This window comes from Somniosus microcephalus, chromosome 14, assembly GCF_052327205.1.
Source record: "Somniosus microcephalus isolate GS21.2 chromosome 14, FLI_Smic_1.0, whole genome shotgun sequence".
In the NCBI taxonomy this organism is placed as follows: Eukaryota; Metazoa; Chordata; class Chondrichthyes; order Squaliformes; family Somniosidae; genus Somniosus; species Somniosus microcephalus.
The window spans coordinates 44,556,833-44,576,751 of NC_141000.1; the positions used below are offsets into that span (position 1 = coordinate 44,556,833).

Genomic DNA, 19,919 nt, shown 5'->3' on the forward strand with positions numbered 1-19,919 from the left:
ATCCCATGTGCCTTAATTTTGCACGCTAATCTCTTATGTGGGACCTTATCGAAAGCCTTCTGAAAGTCCAAATACACCACATCCACTGGTTCTCCCTTATCTATTTTACCAGTTACATCCTCAAAAAATTCCAGTAGATTAGTCAAGCATGATTCAACTTTTGTAAATCCATGTTGACTTTGTCCGATCCTGTCACTGCTTACCAAGTGCTCTGCTATTACATCTTTTATAATAGATTCTAGCATTTTCCCCACTACCGATGTCTATAATTCCCTGCTTTTTCTCTTCCACCTTTTTTGAATAGTGGGGTAACATTAGCTACCCTCCAATCCATGGGTACTGTTCCAGAGTCTATTGAATTCTGGAAGATGACCAGCAATGCATCTACTATTTCTAGGGCCACTTCCTTAAGTACCCTGGGATGTAGATTATCAGGCCCTGGGGATTTATCGGCCTTCAGTCCATCAATTTTCCTAACACCATTTCCCTACAAATACTGATTTCTTTCAGTTCCACCCTTTCATCAGACCCTATGTTCCCCGGCATCTCTGGGAGGTTATTTGTGTCCTCCTTTGTGAAGACAGAACCAAAGTATGAATTTAGTTGGTCCGCCCTTTCTTTGTTTCCCATTATAAATTCCCCTGATTCTGACTGCAAGGGACCTACGCTTGACGGGCATTTCACACTTACAAAGATATGTTGTAAATATTTTAGCGTTGTTAGAGAATGTTCAACATCTACAAACACTGATGTGAAAGTGGTAATATCCTTTGTGTAAGTTTTAAAAAAATTAATTCATGGGATGTGGGCATCGCTAGCGAGGCTGGCATTTATCCCTAGTTGCCCTTGAGAAGGTGGTGGTGAGCCGCCTTCTTGAACCGCTGCAGTCCGTGTGGTGAAGGTACTCCCATAGTGCTGTTAGGGAGGGAGTTCCAGGATTTTGACCCAGTGACAATGAAGGAACAGTGTGACTTGGAGGGGAATTTGGAGGTGGTGGTGTTCCCATGGTGTGTTTATAAGTGTGTATAAAAGCAATAAAACTATTGCTGCCCCAAAAATGCATATGCATGACTACACGATTAGGACACATGTACCTCCCTCAATATCCCCAGTGTATTTGTTAATCCAACTGAATGGTGTATGAATTGTCGCTTTACTCACTGGATATTATTATTTGCCTTTATTGGATGGAATGGACTGGGAAAATAATGCATCGGTTAACTTCCAGTTATTGACCAATCTGAATTTTGACCTCATTCCTCCAATATGCATTACGCTATAATGCATTGGCTAATAGTTACCTATTCACCTTTGTTGGGACATTGAGAGGTACAGGGGGGTAATTCAGGAATGTGGTTATCAAAAGACTGTCCCAATGATTCACTTCATGATGCACTTACTTGAATGGTCTGTTGATTGATTTCCTCATACCATAAGCCACTGTTGCTTGAAAGTAGAATTGTTCACTGTCATCCCAAACGTACTGTCATTGAACAAGATTTAAATTCATCAGTCCAGCACTCAGATCTTTTCCTTCACATCTCAGTTTTCTTAAACCAAACACAGGCAGCAATGTTTGACTTGGGTTCATCGGCAGCCTGTTCATGTTCAACACTTCCTTGTGCACAGTCACAGGTTAACACACAGGTTCACCAGTGTTGCTCTTTTAGTGATGATGGTAAAAGCCTTGTAAGTGCATAGCAAGCAGTTGATCACCAATGTTATAAAGCTCTTACTGTAATCATTTCCATGGCAAATACGGTACACTGTGATGAGGCTAATCTCTGATTGTGCTGTTTCTGGGGATTACTGAAAATGTTTAAACAGTCTCACAATCAGTAAGTACCGCTTTAAATATACAGTCATGACCCCGAGTTCAGAGCTGACCAACAAATATACTTAATTTCAGCCCCAAAAAGCAAGTATGGCTCTACACATAAACTTACCTGCAGCATGCTAAGGGATCCTGGGCTTTACAAATAGAGGCAGAGTACAAAAGCAAGGAAATTATTATCCTAATAAATCACTGGTTACATAGGAACAGGAGTAGGTCATTCAGCCCCGCAATCCTGTTCCGTCTTTCAATTAGATCATGGCTGATCTGTGACCTAACTCCATCTACCTGCCTTGGTTCCATAGCCTCGCCAAACAAAAATCTATCAATCTTAGTTTAAAATTTTCAATTGACCCCCCAGCCTCAACAGCTTTTTGGGGGAGAGAGTTCCAGATTTCCACTACCCTTTGTCTGAAGAAGTGCTTCCTGACATCCCCTGAATGGCCTGGCTCTAATTTGAAGATTATGTCCCCATGTTCTGGACTCCCCCACCAGAGGAAATAGTTTCTCTCTAGCTACCCTATTAACTCGTTTAACCATCTTAAACACTTCAATTTTAAAAAATTCGTTCCTGGGATGTGGGCGTCGCTGGCAAGGCCAGCATTTATTGCCTATCCCTAGTTGCCCTTGAGAAGGTGGTGGTGAGCCGCCTTCTTGAACTGCTGCAGTCCATGTGGTGAAGGTACTCCCACAGTGCTGTTAGGGAGGGAGTTCTAGGATTTTGACCCAGCGACGATGAAGTATCAGCGATATACTTCCAAGTCAGGATGGTATGCAACTTGGAGGGGAACTTGGAGGTGGTGGTGTTCCCATGCGCCTGCTGCCCTTGTCCTTTTAGGTGGAAGAGGTCGCGGATTTGGGAGGTGCTGTCAAAGAAGCCTTGGCGAGTTGCTGCAGTGCATCTTGTAGATGGTACACACTGCAGCCACGGTATGCTGGTGATGGAGGGAGTGAATGTTTAAGGTGGTGGATGGGGTGCCAATCAAGCAGGCTGCTTTGTCCTGGATGGTGTCGAGCTTCTTGAATGTTGTTGGAGCTGCACTCATCCAGGCAAGTGGAGAGTATTCCATCACACTCCTGACTTGTGCCTTGTAGATGGTGAAAAGTCTTTGGGGAGTCAGCAGGTGGGACATTTGCCACAGAATACCCAGCCTCTGACCTGGTCTTGTAGCCACAGTATTTATGTGGCTGGTTCAGTTAAGTTTCTGTCAATAGTGACCCCCAGGATGTTGATGGTAGGGGATTTGGCAATGGTAATGCTGTTGAATGTCAAGGGACGGTGGTTAGACTGTGCCTTGTTGAAAATAGTCATTGCCTGACACTTGTGTGACACGAATGTTACTTGTCACTTATCAGCTCAAGCCTGAATGTAATCCAGGTCTTGTTGCATGCGGGCATGGACTGCTTCATTATCTGAGGAGTTATGAATGCAACTGAACACTGTGTAATCATCAGCGAACATCCCCACTCCTGACCCTACGATGGATGGAAGGTCATTGATGAAGGAACTGAAGATGGTTGGGCCTAGGACACAGCCTTGAAGAATTCCTACAGCGATGTCCTGGGGCTGTGTTGAGTGGCCTCAAACAACCAGAACCATCTTCCTTTGTGCTAGGTATGACTCCAGCCAGTGAAGAATTTGCCCCCTGATTCCCATTGATTTCATTTTTACTAGGGCTCCTTGATGCCACACTCGGTCAAATGCTGCGTTGATGTCAAGAGCAGTCACTCTGATCTCACCTCTGGAGTTCAGCTCTTTTATCCATGTTTGGACTTAGGCTGTAATGAGGTCTGGAATCGAGTGGTCCTGCCAGAATCCAAACTGGGCATCAGTGAGCAGGTTATTGGTGAGTAAGTAGCACTGTCGACAACCCCTTCCATCACTTTGCTGATGATTGAGAGTAGATAGATGGGGCGGTTGTTACATCCGTGTATAATCAGACACAGACTGTGGAGAACGGTACAAATGATGTTTACTCAACGTGGCTCAGACTGCAACTGAAACAACAGATTACTACTCAGCATTATATACAGGTGTGGTCACTGCCGGTACTACAGTATACATGAGCTGTAGAAAGTAGTTCCCCCCTTAAAGGTACATACATTACAATTCCTCCCCTTTTAGATTAACAGTACCATAACACTCATTTAACAATTAAATATCAAACTAATTACAATTAACACTTTTAACATGCAACATTAGCTGAAAATAGTCTATTTATAAATTCAGTCTTTGGGGAGGCTTCCTGATCCTTTCTGGATAGCGCCTTTCCCGAGTGTCTTGCTGTTGGTGCGGAGGCGATTCTGGCCCCCTGTCGTCGGTTGGTTCATCAGCTTCCGATGCTACTGTTTCTGGGGTAGATGCTACCTGTACGTCGGGTTCATCACCAGGTACGTATGGGCGAGGCATGGGGTTGACTTGTTCCTGTGACTCTAGGGTCTGGTCAGCATGGCGTCTCACGATGCTCTCCCCAACGTCCACTGTGTACATTAGTGGGCCCTGCCGTGTGCATATCGTTCCTGGCTGCCATTTTTCTGTTCGGTAGTCGCGGGCCAAGACTGGTTACCCTACATTGAAGCTCCTTGTTGGCTTCTCATGGATGTGCTGGAATTGCTTACTCTCAACATCTCTTCGTACATTTGGTCTGAGCAAATCCAGGCGAGATCTTAACCTTCGGTTAAAGAACATCATGGCTGGGGCCTGGTTGGTGACTGCATGTGTCGCATTCCGGTAGGCGAACAGGAAATTGTCCACCTTGTGCTGCAGCAGAATGTTGTCATTGTACATAGCCTTTATTGCCTTCTTAAAGGTTTGTACGAACCTCTCAGCCAATCCATTTGTGGCTGGATGATACGGGGCGGATGTGTAATGCCTTACCCCATTCTTTTTCAAGAACCTCCGGAACTCTTCGGACACAAACTGTGGTCCGTTGTCGGAGCAAATCTGTTCTGGCAAGCCATTCCTGGCAAAAATGGTCCGTAGGACTGCAATAGTTTTCTCCGTGGTGGTGGAGGACATTTTGATGACCTCAGGCTATTTCGAGTGCGCATCCACGGCTATTAAAAACATTGAGTCCATGAATGGACCAGCAAAATCAATATGCACCCGTTGCCATGGAGATGAGGGCCACTCCCATGGGTGTAGAGGGGCCTGTGGTGGTGCATTTTGGACATTCTGGCATCCTGAGCTGCTCTTGGTCAGGTCCTCGATTTGTTTATCGATTCCCGGCCACCACACAAGCCCTGGCTAGGCTTTTCATTTTTACCCCTCCCAGATGACCCTCATGAAGCTCATTGAGCACTCTTTCCCTTAACTTGGGTGGAATTACCACTCGGGATCCACACATCAAGGTCCCCCGGCACACTGACAGCTGTTCTCTCCTTGTCGAGAATGCTGGCAACAGTGAGTCGCCATGTGCTGGCCATCCCTTCACCGTCAAATCATATACCCGAGACAGTGTCGGGTCATTTCGGGTTTCCTTTTCGATACAAGCGTTAGTTACCGGCAGGTATTCAACTATAGTCGAATGGAATATTTCGACAGGATCCACTGCTGGTGCTTCCTCCGCAGTAGGCAGTGGCAGGCGTGCTAGCCCATCAGCATTTCCATGCTGTTTCGTGCCCTTATATTCAATCTCATAGTGGTGCGCCCCTAGAAAAAGTGACCATCTTTGTAGTCGTTGCGCAGTCATCACTGGAACACCCTTCTTCAGATTAAAAATGGAGACAAGAGGCTGGTGATCAGTCAGCAAGGTGAATTTCTGCCCGTGCAGATAGTGATTGAACTTTTTCACTCCCCACACTAGGCTGAGGGCCTCCCTGTCAATCTGGGCGTAGTTACGCTCGGCTGAGATTAGTGATCGTGACGCAAAGGCTATTGGCCTCTCTGAGCCGTCCGAGAATTTGTGCGACAGCACCGCTCCAATGCCGTAGGGTGACGCATCACATGCCAACCGAATTGGTAATGCCGGGTTGTAATGGGCCAATACCTCTTTCGATGTGATTAGTGTTTTGCTCTTCTGGAAAGCTCGTCTACATTCGTCACTCCACTTCCATGGCACCCCAGTTTGCAGTAGGGTGTTCAGTGGGTGTAGTATTGTAGACAAATTTGGCAAGAACTTATGGTAGTAGTTTACCAGCCCGAGGAACGACCTCAGTTGTGACACATTTTCCGGTGATGGAGCCTTGACTACTACCTCAATCTTCTCTGGGGACTTATGTAACCCCTCTTTATCGATAATGTGGCCACAATACGAGATTTGTTTTCTAAAAAACTCGCATTTGGGGCGGTTAGCTCGGAGCCCATATTCCTGCAATCTAGTGAGCACCTGCTCCAGGTTAGCAAGGTGATCACTGTCATTTTCACCCGTGACCAGGATGTCGTCCAAATAACACTGGGTCCCTGGGATCCCTTGCAGGACTTGTTCCATTGCCCTCTGCCAAACAGCCGGAGCTGATGCTACCCCGAATACCAGCCGGTTGTATTGGTAGAGACCTTTATGGGTGTTGATTGTGAGGTAATTTTTTGATGCTTCTTCAACCTCCATTTGCAGATACGCCTGGGCCAGATCAATCTTAGTGAAGCGTTTCCCTCCAGACAGCGAGGCGAAAATATCTTCAATCCGCGGAAGTGGATATTGTACGGTGTGAAGGACCGGGTTCACTGTTACCTTAAAGTCCCCACAGATGCGAACCTTCTTTGGTTCCCCAGGCGTGCTGCTCAACGACTTTTTCATCACAGGGACGATGGGTGTAGCCCACTCGCTCCAGTCTACCTTGGACAGTACACCTGAACATTCCAGACTGTCCAGCTCTGCTTCGACGGCTGGGCGGATCGCATAAGGTACCGGTCTGGCCTTAGAAAATTTTGGGCTTGCGTTTTCTTCAATTTTAATCGTCGCTGTCATGCCTTTTAGTGTTCCGAGTCCTTGCTGGAACACTTCTTTCGCGTCAGCTAGGATCTTTGACAGTCGCCCAGGTGTGACGTCGTCATCCTTTTTGTCAGCCACAGTCAGTGCCTGTATGGAATGCCAATCCAGTTGTATTTTCCGGATCCATTCACGTCCCAATAATGGTGGTCCTCCATCTTGCAATACATACAGGTCTAGTTTTGGTGTTTCCTTGCCGTTATATATAACGGTCACCCTTATTTTTCCTTTGGGGTAGACTTTTTGCCCTGTGTACGTCTTCAAAATAATTTTTGTGTCTCAAGGGTATGTGTGAGAATAGCCGCTCATAGTCCCGACTGTTAGGGCTGATCCTGTGCCCAGTTCCATCTTTACCTGGACTCCTGCTATCTTGAGAGTGACCCAAATGGTTCGGTGATCCTCCTTTGTGATCACATTATGTAGTTTCAGACAACTCAGTTCCCTGCTTTCGGAGTCGTTATCACTCTTTTGTTCATCTGAACTATTCTCCGTCATCTTATGTACCTTCTGGTACTTTCCTTTGGTAGGTTTCTTATTGCTGGTTTTCTTTCCCGACCTGCAGACTCATGCTATGTGTTCTACTTTTCCACACTGTCTGCACACTTTGTCTTTGAACCAGCAATCATTCTGGTAGTGTGTTGTTCTGCCGCAGCGATAGCACTTCTCTGTTCCATATGACATTTTGTTTGTGCCATATTCTTGCGGTCTCTGTTGTATCTCTGCAGCGCCCCGTGCTGCTGCTTCATATGATACCGCAATGCTGAAAGCCTTTTCCAGCGTAAGGTCCTTTTCAGGTAAAAGCCGTTTCTGGGTTCCTTCACTTTGAAGCCCACACACAAACTTGTCCCTTAAGGTATCTGCCAGTCCCGCTCCAAACTGGCAGTGTTTCGATAGTTTGCGCAGTTCTGTTAAATAATCAGCATTGCTTTCATCCTTATGCTGGTTCCGTTTGTGAAACTTGAATCTTTCTGCTATCAGCAGCAGTGTGGGGTTTAAATATTCCTTTAGTATCGTTACTATGTCTTCAAAACTCTTTTCCATTGGCTTCGTTGGGGTTACTAGATTTCACAATAAACCATACGTCTTTGCACCCATTAAATTCAACAATACCGACGCTTTCTTGTCATCTGACACCCCATTTGCCTTGCAGTACACCTCTATTCGTTCGACATATGTAGTCCAATCTTCGACTTCATTGTCAAATGCGGTGATACTGCCACTCTTTGGCATTTTGGGTGTGGTTTAAAATGGCATCTCCCAATGGCTTAAAATGGCGTCTCCCGCGCTTTCCTTCCTCCCCCGTTGCTGCCGACGCTGCTCCCGGCGGTTCTCGTGGCAATGGTGGCGCTCTGTAGGTTTTGCGCACTTCTCTCTCCCTCTCTCCGACGCTGCTCGGCCCCTGAACACCGTCTGCGCCCTGTGCGCTCTGCCCTCTCTCTCCCCCGTCGACGCTGCTCGGCCCTTTGCTGTGCCGCTCGGTCGGGCTCTAGCCCGCCGCTGTCCGGGAAGGGTCTGCGCACTACCTGTTGCCAGCCCGTTTCACTGGACCACCTCGACTGGAAAGCCAAGCCTGGTTCTCGACAGCCTCCCCCGCAATTCTCGAGTCTCTGCTGGATGACTGGGCGGTTGCCCGTGGTCGACACCCGAGTCTCTGGCCTTGACCTCCAATCCACTGATCTCCAGGAACGAATCCCCGGGAGGAGATGCAGAGTTGCAGGTAGGTTCAAACCTGCCTCATCACCAATGTTACGTCCGTGTATAATCAGACACAGACTGCAGAGAACGGTACAAACGATGTTTACTCAACGTGGCTCAGACTGCAACTGAAACAACAGATTACTACTCAGCGTTATATACAGGTGTGGTCACTGCCGGTACTACAGTATACATGAGCTGTAGAAAGTAGTTTCCCCCTTAAAGGTACATACATTACAGCGGTAATTGGCCGGATTGGATTTGTTCTGCTTTTTGTGGGCTGTTTTTCACATTGTCGGGTAGATTCCAGTGTTATAGCTGTACTGGAACAGCTTGGCTAGAGGCACGGCTAGTTCTGCAGCACAAGTCTTCAGCACGACAGCCGGGATTTTGTCAGGGCCCATAGCCTTTGCTGTATCCCGTGCGCTCAGCCGTTTCTTGATATCACGTGGAGTGATTTAAATTGACTGAAGACTAACTTCTGTGATGGTTGGGACCTCAGGAGGAGGCCGATATGGATCATCCACTCAGCACTTCTGGCTGAAGATGGTTGAAAACACTTCAGACTTGTCTTTTGCACTCATGCGCTGGGCTCCACCGTCATTGAGGATGGGGATATTCATGGAGCCTCCTCCTCCCGTTAGTTGTTTAATGGTCCACCACCATTCACGACTGGATGTGGCAGGACTGCAGAGCTTTAATCTGATCTGTTGATTGTGGGATCGCTTAGCTCTGTCTATAGCATGCTGCTTCTGCCTTTTAGCATGCATGTTGTCCTGTGTTGCAGGTTCCCCAGGTTGGCACCTCATTTTTAGCTGCACCTGGTGCTGCTCCTCACATGCTCTTCTACACTCCTTATTGAACCAGGGTTTGTTCCCTGGCTTTATGGTAATGGTAGAGTGAGGGATATGTCAGGCCATGAGGTTACAGATTGTGGTGGAATACTATTCTGCTGCTGCTGATGGCCCACAGCGCCTCATGGATGCCCAGTTTTGAGCTGCTAGATCTGTTCTGAATCTATCCCATTTAGCACGGTGGGTTTTCTCCGGGTGCTCCGGTTTCCTCCCACAGTCCAAAGATGTGCGGGTTAGGTTGATTGGCTATGATAAAAAATTGACCCTTAGTGTTAGGGGGATTAAATACGTGGGGTTATGGGGATAGGGTGGGATATGTGTTGGTGCAGGGGTTACGGGGATCGGGTGGGATATGTGTCGGTGCAGGCTAGATGGGCCGAAATGGCCTCCATCTGTACTGTGAGGTTTCTGTGATTTCTGTGATTTACAATGCGATTGAGGGTGTCCTCAGTTTGGAGACGTGACTTAATCTCCACAATGACTGTGCGGTGGTCACTGCTACCAATGCTGTCCTGACAGATGCATCTGTGACAGGTAGATTGGTGAAGACGAGGTCAGGTAGGTTTTTCCCTTGTTTTGGTTCTGTCACCACCTGCCGCAGGCCCAGTCTGGCAGCTGTGTCCTTCAGGACTTGGCAAGCTCAGTCAGTAGTGGTGCTACCGAGCCACTCTTGGTGATGGACATTGAAGTCCCCCACCCAAAATACATTCTGTGCCCCTTCTAAGTGGTGTTGAATATAGATCACCCCTTAATCTTCTATACTCAAGGGAATACAAGCCTAGTCTATGCAACCTGACCTCATAAATAGCCCTTTTAGCCCCGGTATCATTCTGCTGAACCTGTGCTGCAGCCTCTCCAAGGCCAATATATCCTTCCTGAGGAGCGGTGCCCAGAACTGAACGCAGTACTCTAAATGGGGTCTAACTGGAACCTGAGGCTGGAGCCAGGAGCACCCGAGGCTGGAGCCAGGTGAGAATGACATTCCATTTATTGTAACTGTAACATAAGAACATTAGAACATTAGAGGTAAGAGCAGGAGTAGGCCATACGGCCCCTCGAGCCTGCTCCGCCATTCAATAAGATCATGGCTGATCATCCACTTTCTCGCTCGATCTCCATCAAATCAAATCAACTTTTATTGTCATTGTTAGTGCACAAGTGCAGTACAACGAAATGTAGGCTTGCGGCTCCCGAGAGTGTACATTTAGATTAAGACATACCTCCATATCCCTTGATTCACCTGGACTCCAAAAATCTATCTATATACGTAACGTAACTTCCAGCCCTTTGTATTCTGGCCCTCTTGTACAATTCGATGGTTAATCATAGCTTAGGATTCTGGAGCATGAGATGTTAATTATAATACATAAATGTATGTGAGGCAGAATTGGGGGTGCGTGGCTTCAAGTTTCTCTGACATTACTTCAGATATCAGTCTTAGGTTTGACTTCCCCTTCCCACTCACAACATTCACATACAAAGCTCCCAACTGACATGCACTGCCTGTGTTATGAAAGGCACACTGCAGACCCCTGATGTACAAGCTCAGGCAGCAGTCAGAGAAGCTCGAGTGAAAGGTGCCAGCAGCACCTGAGGCTGGAGCCAGGAGCACCTGAGGCTAGAGCCAGCAGCACCTGAGGCTGGAGCCAGGAGCACCTGAGGCTGGAGCCAGGAGCACCTGAGGCTAGAGCCAGCAGCACCTGAGGCTGGAGCCAGGAGCACCTGAGGCTGGAGCCAGGAGCACCTGAGGCTGGAGCCAGGAGCACCTGAGGCTGGAGCCAGGAGCACCTGAGGCTGGAGCCAGGAGCACCTGAGGCTGGAGCCAGGTGAGAATGACATTCCATTTATTGTTGCATTAGCATTCCATTTACTCAACTCAGTGTTCTTTTGGAAAACTCAATGACTTAACACTTGGCATTCCCTAAGATCCCACCTGTGCTTTCATTCTTGAAGCAGCTCCAAGTTTGGGACTGCACTAAAAGTACGCGAGGGATTCCCTCATCAATCCCACCTGGCAAAAGAGAACCTGGCTGCTGCTGCTTCCCTGCCATGGCCTGGTTATTTCCCAAACGCACCAGCTTCTTCCCCCAACTTAACGTCACTTTACACAGATCCACTGAAGCAAACTAACAGAGCTGAATCGTGCAGAGGATTGGCTCCATAGGCTCACCTTCTGAAAGTAACTCTTCTTTATATGTGGCCGTGGACACTGAGTGTTGTGCAGCTATTTGACAAAAGAGGCATCACTCGAGCCTGTCATCACCCAATTTCCATTCACAAGCACCTTCCAGCAGGGATTAAGAGCAGGAACGCTGGCTGATTTTTTCCCCTCCCTCGGTAATGACACTATTGTACGCTATTCCACTTTGCTTTTATAAATCCACATCAGTGCCAGACTGCCTCAGAACCACATGCCTCTTTCGTACACCAATACCAAGAATAGCAATACCAAGAATAGCAATACCATGCCTCAAGAACCTCCAAAATCTTGTTTAATCTGGCCCCTAATCTGGGAATGCTAAAACAATCAGGAAATGACGTGCTATCTTATATACAGGAACAGAATGTGAACATTAATCTGTTTTTAATGAAAATATTTACTTATTTCTACTGAATAAATTGAATCAAAATGGTGAATGGGAAGTTCAGAGTAGTTTGCTGGTGGTTTTTATAAGGGTGTGAATGATGAAAGCGTGAAAGCCTGCACTGACAGCATAGGAACATAGGAACTGGAGGAGCCCATTCAGCCCCTCGAACCTGTTCTGCCATTCAGTTAGATCACGGCTGATCTGTATCTTAACTCCATCTACCCGCCTTGGTTCCGTAACCCTTAATACCCTTCCCTAACAAAAATCTATTGATCTAAATTTTGAAATTTTCAATTGACCCCCAGCCGCAACAACTTTTTGGGGGAGAGAGTTCCAGATTTCCACTCATTTTTGTGTGAAGAAGTGCTTCCTGACATCACCCCTCAATGAAAGGATAATTGCTAGTCCTAGCCCCTTTAGGGCTACCCCGGATCAGGCATATTCCTCAGACGTTCACTTTCAACTAAAGTTTGAGGTAGCCAAATCCTAAAGATGCTTAATTGGGTCTGAAGGTCTGGACTATCTTTCCCTAAAGGAAAGGAACAACCTGAAAATGTTACCGTCCTCCAGATAGCACTTTTAATAAGTTTAGCTAGACTGTAACGTTCCGGATATTATGAGGGTCCGGAAAGCTCCCCCAGAATTCTGCAACTCCTCACCAAAGAGTGTACAGAAATTGAGTTTGCGAGTTTGGTACAGAAGTCTTATGTGAGACAATTCTAAAAATATATAGATTTATTAAGAACCGCCATGTAATTTATAGTTGGTGAGTCAATCGCAACATTAACAGTTCCAAAAAGAGAAAGCTTACAATCTTATCAGAGAACCTTACTCTAAAATCTTAACTTCGCTACAGTTTTACAGTTCTTAGTGTTCTACAGGATATCCACCCAAATCAAATACCTTTGATCTCCAAGGTACAAAGAGTTGGAGACTTACAGAGCCGCCTCTGAAGCCGAGAATCGCTTTGCCCCTTTAAAGTGAGTCTACTATCCCATTTGAGAGTTCAATATTTATACTCTTTTCCAGTGGTATTTCCTTTAAGGTTTTCTGCTGATGTAAGCTAATTATCCCTAGTCATTTTTCTGTTGACCCCTGCAATTCTTAGTCACCTCAGCTGGTAGCATTACAGAATTATGTCTCTTCTCTAGGGATCGGTGCTAGGACCCCAGCTATTCACAATATATATAAATGATCTAGACGAGGGAACTAGATGAAATATCTCCAAGTTTGCAGATGACACAAAGCTGGGTGGGCGTGTGTGCTGTGAGGAGGATGCAGAGAAACTCCAGTATGATTTGGACAGGTTGGGTGATTGGGCAGATGCATGGCAAATGCCGTATAATATGGATAAATGCGAGGTTATCCACTTCGGTGGCAAAAACAGGAAGGCAGATTATTATCTGAACGGCAATAGATTGGGAAAAGGGGAAGTGCAACGAGACCTGGGTGTCCTTGTGCACCAGTCGCTGAAGGTAAGCATGCAGGTGCAGAAGGCAAATGGTATGTTGGCCTTCATAGCGACAGGATTCGAGTACAGGAGCAAGGGTGTCTTACTGCAGTTGTACAGGGCCTTGGTGAGACCACAGCTTGAGTATTGTGTGCAGTTTTGTTCGTCTTATCTGAGGAAGGATGTTCTTGCCATGGAGAGAGTGCAGCGAAGATTCACCAGACTGATGCCTGGGATGGCAGGAATGACGTATGAGGAGAGATTGGGTCGATTAGGCTTATATTCGCTAGAGTTTAGAAGAATGAGATGGGATCTCATTGAAACTTATAAAATTCTAACAGGACTAGACAGCCTAGATGCAGGAAGGATGTTCCCGATGGCAGGGGAGTCCAGAACCAGGGTCACAGTCTAAGGATAAGGATAAGGATAAGCCCATTTAGGACTGAGATGAGGAGGAATTTCTTCACCCAGAGATTGGTGAACCTGTGGAATTCTCTACCACAGAAGGCAGTTGAGGCCAATTCATTAAATATATTCAAGAAGGAGTTAGATATATTTCTTAAGGCTAAAGGGATCAAGGGATATGGGGAGAAAGCAGGGACAGGGTACTGAATTTGGATGATCAGCCATGATCTCATTAAATGGTGGAACAGGCTCGAGGGGCCAAATGGCCTACTCCTGCTCCTAGCTTCTATGTTTCTCTGTTCTAAGTTTACCATAAAAAATGGTGTTACGGCAGGTGTGTTTTTTACTTGATGTTGTTTTTACGAAGGCAGATGTTTCTTACTTTTATGTACTTCTTTATGAAGTGTAAATTAGAACACCTTATCCAGGGTGAACCATTGTCTCATTTCAAAAGGTTCAGCCTTTAACCTTCTGTTTCAATAAGGTTATTGATTCGGTGTCAACAACTATCGTATCTCTATAGCCAGAATGCTTTCACAGCTTTTTCATCGTTAGGCTTCTAGATTTCCAGACCCAGTTTGTCATGTTCTAATAAGGCCAGAATTCTTTCATAGAATGGTGTCTTTTTCTGAATAGGTTATGTGGCTTATTCCTTCACACAAAAGCCGAGCTCTGATTTTAAGGTTATGCCCCCTTGTTCTGGATTCTCACACCAGAGGAAATAGTTTCTCTCCATCTACCCTATCAACTCCTTTAATCATCTTAAACAACAGTAAAGGTGAACTTACTGCCTGGTCTCCAAGGGCTGCATTCAGGCTGATTCGTACTTTATGAACATAAGGTGAAGCTGAAATTAATGAAGCAGAAAAATATCAAACGCAAAAGAAAGACAGAATTGTTACTTCAAGTAAAGGGTTATCCGTGTTGCTAAATGCAGTCAAGATACTGAGTGAAGAGCTGCTGAAACATCCAAAACCCATACTATACAGCAAATGTCAGCATAATTTCTAAACTGATTTTTAATCGGATTTGTCACTGGTTAATGGTATGATGTCAAGAAAATCTGAAATTATTTGATATCAAAAATCAAATTATAACTGTAATTGGTTACCCATGCATCTTTTAATTATGATGATATAAGAACAAAAACCCTCTAAATTCACAGAAAAACCAAAGCTTCAGTTGCGACTCACTTACTTTTAGAGCAGCGCGAACCCTCTGTTGTGGCCCCAGACCCTGTAGTCATGAAAAGATTGAAAATGATGAGCCAAGTCTCGAACCACATCCTCACAATTCAAAGGAGACTGCAAGGAATAACCCACAGAGAACTCAGCCTTGTGTTCTCTGTGACGCACAAGTCACAAGCAGGAATGGGTGGAAAAATGCGTCAACTACTTTGTAAAGGTTTAATTATTAAACAAGGATGTCCCAGGTAAACAATCCTGCCTATCTTCACAAACCAAATTAAAATTCTGTCACTGATCTGAAACAGAAAAAAACTCTGGACAAACACAGTCGCCAGAAAAATCAAGTTTATCGGACGGAGAGAAGTGGTTGTGACTGAAGCTGTGGCTGTAAACATCTCATTTATCTGCAGAACAACAGCCAAATGTAGGAATTAAAGTGCTTGACAGCTTTGCAAGAGCTTTACCGAGTGCAAACCTAACTAGCACCATTCTTCAAAGTAAGTAACTCTTTGCAGGAAGGGATTTCGATATAAGAGAAGGCCCTACACCACATTCAATTCAATTTGGCTTTGTTCATCTCTTCCTCAGAGATTTTCTGAAAATGGGCCAGATTTTATTTACCAAATATATGCATTAACACTAACAGAGATACTATATATACATTAGCAAAATACTGTGGATGCTGGAAATCCGAAATAACGACAGAAAACGCTGGAAAAACTCAGCAGGCCAGGGCAGCATCTGTGGAGAGAGAAACGGAGTTAACGTTTCAGGCCGAGGACCTTTCATCAGAACTGGAACAAAAGCAGGAAAAGCGATAGATTTTAAAGCAAGTGGAGTCTGGGAAAAGGGGGAGGGGATGAAAGAACAAAAGGGAAGGTCAGTGATAGGATAGAAGGCAGTAGAGATTAAGAGACATTGAGAGATATTAAGAGATATTCAAGGAACAAAGGATGGCTCTGGATGGAGTGTGAATGGCCCTGGCAGAATGAAGGACAGCTGCCATGTGGGAGGGAAGAAAAAAGCCCAGACGAAAGTGTTATGATCTGAAATTGTTGAACTCTATGTGAGTCCAGAGGGCTGTAGAGTGCCTAATCGAAAGATGAGGTGCTGTTCCTCGAGCTTACGCTGAGCTTCCGTGGAACAATGCAAGAAGCTGAGGACGGTGAGGTCTGAGTGGGAATGGGGCGGTGAATTAAAGTGACAGGCCACCGGGAGCTCAGGGTCCCCCTTACGGACTGAACGGAGGTGTTCCGCAAAGCGGTCACCCAATCTGCGTTTGGTCTCCCTAATGTAGAGGAGGCCACATCGTGAGCAGCGAATACAGTATACTAAATTGCAGGAAGTACAAGTAAATCGCTGTTTCACCTGGAAGGGGTGTTTGGGGCCCTGGACAGTGGGAAGGGGGGAGGTATAAGGGCATGTGTTGCATCTCCTGCGCCTGCACGGGAAGGTGCCGGGCGAAGGGGAAGGGGTGCTGGGGGTGGTAGAGGAGTGGACTAGGGTGTCTTGGAGGGAGCGGTCCCTACGGGATGCTGAAAGGGGAGGTGAGGGGAAGATGTGTTTGGTGGTGGGATCACACTGGAGGTGGCGGAAATGGCAGAGGATGATCTGTTGAATGCTGAGGCTGGTGGGGTGAAAGGTGAGCACAAGGGGAGCTCTCTTAATTCTGGGAGGGAGGGGCAGGGGTGAGGGCAGATGTGCGGGAGATAGAACGGACATGGTCGAGGGCCGTGTCAACCACAGTAGAGGGGAATCCTCGGTTGCGGAAAAAGGAAGACATGTCGGAAGCACTGGTGTGGAAGGTGGCATCGTCAGAGCAGATGCGGCGGAGACGGAGAAACTGGGAGAATGGAATAGAGTCCTTACAGGAGGTGGGGTGGGAGGAAGTGTAGTCCAGGTAGCTGTGGGAGTCAGTGGGCTTGTAGTGAATGTCAATGACCCATCCCCAGAGATGGAGACCTCGAAGTCGAGGAAGGGAAGAGTCGGAGATGGACCATGTGAAGGTGAGGGAAGGGTGGAAATTGGAAGCAAAGTGAACGAAATTTTCTAGTTCAGGGCGAGAGCAGGAGATGGCACCGATACAGTCATCAATGTACCAGAAAAAGAGGTGAAGGAGGGGACCTGAGTAGGACTGGAACAAAGAGTGTTCCACATATACCACGAAAAGGCAGGCGGGTACCCATAGCAACACCTTTGATTTGGAGGAAATGAGTGGAGTCAAAGGAGAAGTTGTTCAATGTGAGAACAAGTTCAGCCAGGCGGAGGAGGGTGGTGGTGGAGGGGGACTGGTTGGGCCACTGTTCAAGGAAGAAGCGGAGCGCCCTCAGGCCATCCTGGTGGGGGATGGAGGCGTAGAGGGATTGTACGTCCATAGTGAAAAGGAGGCGGTTGGGGCTGGGAAACTGGAAACTGCTAAAGTGGCGGAGGGCGTCGGAAGAGTTGCGGATGTAGGTGGGAAGAGACTGGACAAGGGGAGAAAAAATAGAGTTGAGATAGGAAGAGATAAGTTCCGTGGGGCAAGAACAGGCTGAAACGATGGGTCTACCAGGGCAGTCCTGTTTGTGGATCTTGGGAAGGATATTTATATACATGTTGTTTACACTCAAAGTGAGGGTGTCTGTGCTGTGGAATCAAACACCGGCACTTTCCTCACCTAGTTTCAGTAGCAAGCACTTGCAGATCCCAAGAACGGGTGAGTTGGGGTCGGGTGAGAAGAAAAACTGTAGAAATTTGAAGTGCGATTGCGATTGCGACCTGAAAAAAACCTTCTTTGGAATTTAACGCCTCCAGCACAGGTTTCCCAGGGCTCAGGAAACTTGCCCATGAAAAGGAGACGAGATTGAGCGGCACTTCACAGGGGTGTTCAGAGTTCAGATTGTCCAATCTCAATAAAAGCTCAGTGCTTACAGATGCTTTCTCAGTTCCCTCTGGTAAATATTTTGCAGAGAATTCTTGTCAGCACAAAAGTTTTTGAGAAGTTTGGAGGCTTTCAAATGGACACCAGCAGGATGGGGGCGCCACAGATGTTTTTGATAGGAGATAAGGGATACCCCCTTCAAACTTGGCTCATGATAGCTGTGAGGAACCCTACCAAAGAGGCACAGGAACGCTACAACGAGAGCCACATGACCAGCAGGTGTGTCATCAAGCAAGCCATTGACATGTTGAAGATGCGCTTCAGGTGCCTGGCTAGGTCTGGAGGTGCCCTTCAGTACTCGCCAGCCAGGGTGTCCAAAATCATAGTGGTGTGCTGCGTCCTGCACAACATTGCACAGCAGAGAGGATTGCAGGTGGAGGAGGAAGAAGGGGCGCATCACTCATCAGATGAGGAGAACATAGAGGAGGAGGATGAGGATGAAGATGGGGGACCCATCACCAAACCAGCCCCTTACATTGCTGCCAGGGATGCACTCATAGCTCGAAGGTTCAGTTAGTTATTCCGACTGGAAAAATAACAAATGAAACCCACCACCACCAGCGCCATCCTCCTACCCCCCCACCCTCCCTTTGTACAAAACAGGCCTTCAACACCTGATCCACCCATTGCACAACTTACCAATGGGTCCCATGATGTATTGACATTCATCATGAAACAAGTGAAAGGGCGAGTTGAAACATAGAAACATAGAAGATAGGAGCAGGAGTAGGCCATTCGGCCCCTCGAGCCTGCTCCGCCATTCAATGAGATCATAGCTGATCATCCAAACTCAGTACCCTGTCCCTGCCTTCTCCCCATATCCCTTGATCCCTTTAGCTTTAAGAAATATATCTAACTCCTTCTTGAATATATTTAATGAATTGGCCTCAACTGCCTTCTGTGGTAGAGAATTCCACAGGTTCACCACTCTCTGGGTGAAGAAATTCCTCCTCATCTCTGTCCTAAATAGCTTACCCCTTATCTTTAGACTGTGACCCCTGGTTCTGGACTCCCCCGCCATCGGGAACATCCTTCCTGCGTCTAGTCTGTCTAGTCCTGTTAGAATTTTATAAGTTTCAATGAGATCCCCTCTCATTCTTCTAAACTCCAGCGAGTATAAGCCCAATTGACCCAATCTCTCCTCATACGTCATTCCTGCCATCCCAGGTATCAGCCTGGTGAATCTTCGCTGCACTCCCTCCATGGCAAGAACATCCTTCCTCAGATAAGGCGACCAAAACTGCACACAATACTCAAGGTGTGGTCTCACCAAGGCCCTGTACAACTGCAGCAAGACATCCTTGTTCCTGTACTCGAATCCTCTCGCTATGAAGGCCAACATACCATTTGCCTTCTTAACCGCCTGCTGCACCTGCATGCTTACCTTCAGCGACTGGTGCACAAGCACACCCAGGTCTCGTTGCACTTCCCCTTCTCCCAATCTATTGCCGTTCAGATAATAATCTGCCTTCCTGTTTTTGCCACCAAAGTGGATAACCTTGCATTTATCCACATTCTACTGCATCTGCCATACATCTGCCCAATCACCCAACCTGTCCGAATCAAACTGGAGTTTTTCGGCATCCTCCTCACAGCACACACGCCCACCCAGCTTTGTGTCGTCTGCAAACTTGGAGATATTACATCTAGTTCCCTCGTCTAGATCATTAACATATATTGTGACTAGCTGGGGTCCTAGCACCGATCCCTGCGGTACCCCACTAGTCACTGCCTGCCACTCGGAAAAAGAGCCGTTTATTCCAACTCTTTGCTTCCTGTCTGCCAGCCAGTTCTCTATTCAAGTCAGTACCTTGCCCCGAATCCCATGTGCTTTAACTTTACACGCTAATCTCTTATGCAGGACCTTATCGAAAGCCTTCTGAAAGTCCAAATACACCACATCCACTGGTTCTCCCTTATCTATTCTACCAGTTACATCCTCAAAAAAATCCAGAAGATTAGTCGAGCATGATTTACCTTTTGTTATTCCATGTTGACTTTGTCCGATCCTGTCATTGTTTTCCAAGTGCTCTGCTATTACATCTTTTATAATGGACT

The 19,919-nt window shown here is 46.6% G+C and overlaps 1 protein-coding gene across 1 annotated transcript in view; it reads right to left on the bottom strand.

Moving 5' to 3' along the window:
- The window catches only part of cltrn (collectrin, amino acid transport regulator), a 107,872-nt gene extending 92,752 nt beyond the window's left edge, over positions 1 to 15,120 (bottom strand). The window contains exons 1-3 of the mRNA XM_086006524.1: positions 14,952 to 15,120; positions 14,543 to 14,601; positions 1,401 to 1,483 (exon numbers count right to left, since the gene is read on the bottom strand). Coding sequence (XP_085862650.1) covers positions 1,401 to 1,483; positions 14,543 to 14,601; positions 14,952 to 15,039 — 230 coding nt within the window. The 5' untranslated portion in view covers positions 15,040 to 15,120. The remainder of the gene's footprint in view (positions 1 to 1,400; positions 1,484 to 14,542; positions 14,602 to 14,951) is intronic.
- Between the last annotated feature and the right edge of the window lie 4,799 nt (positions 15,121 to 19,919).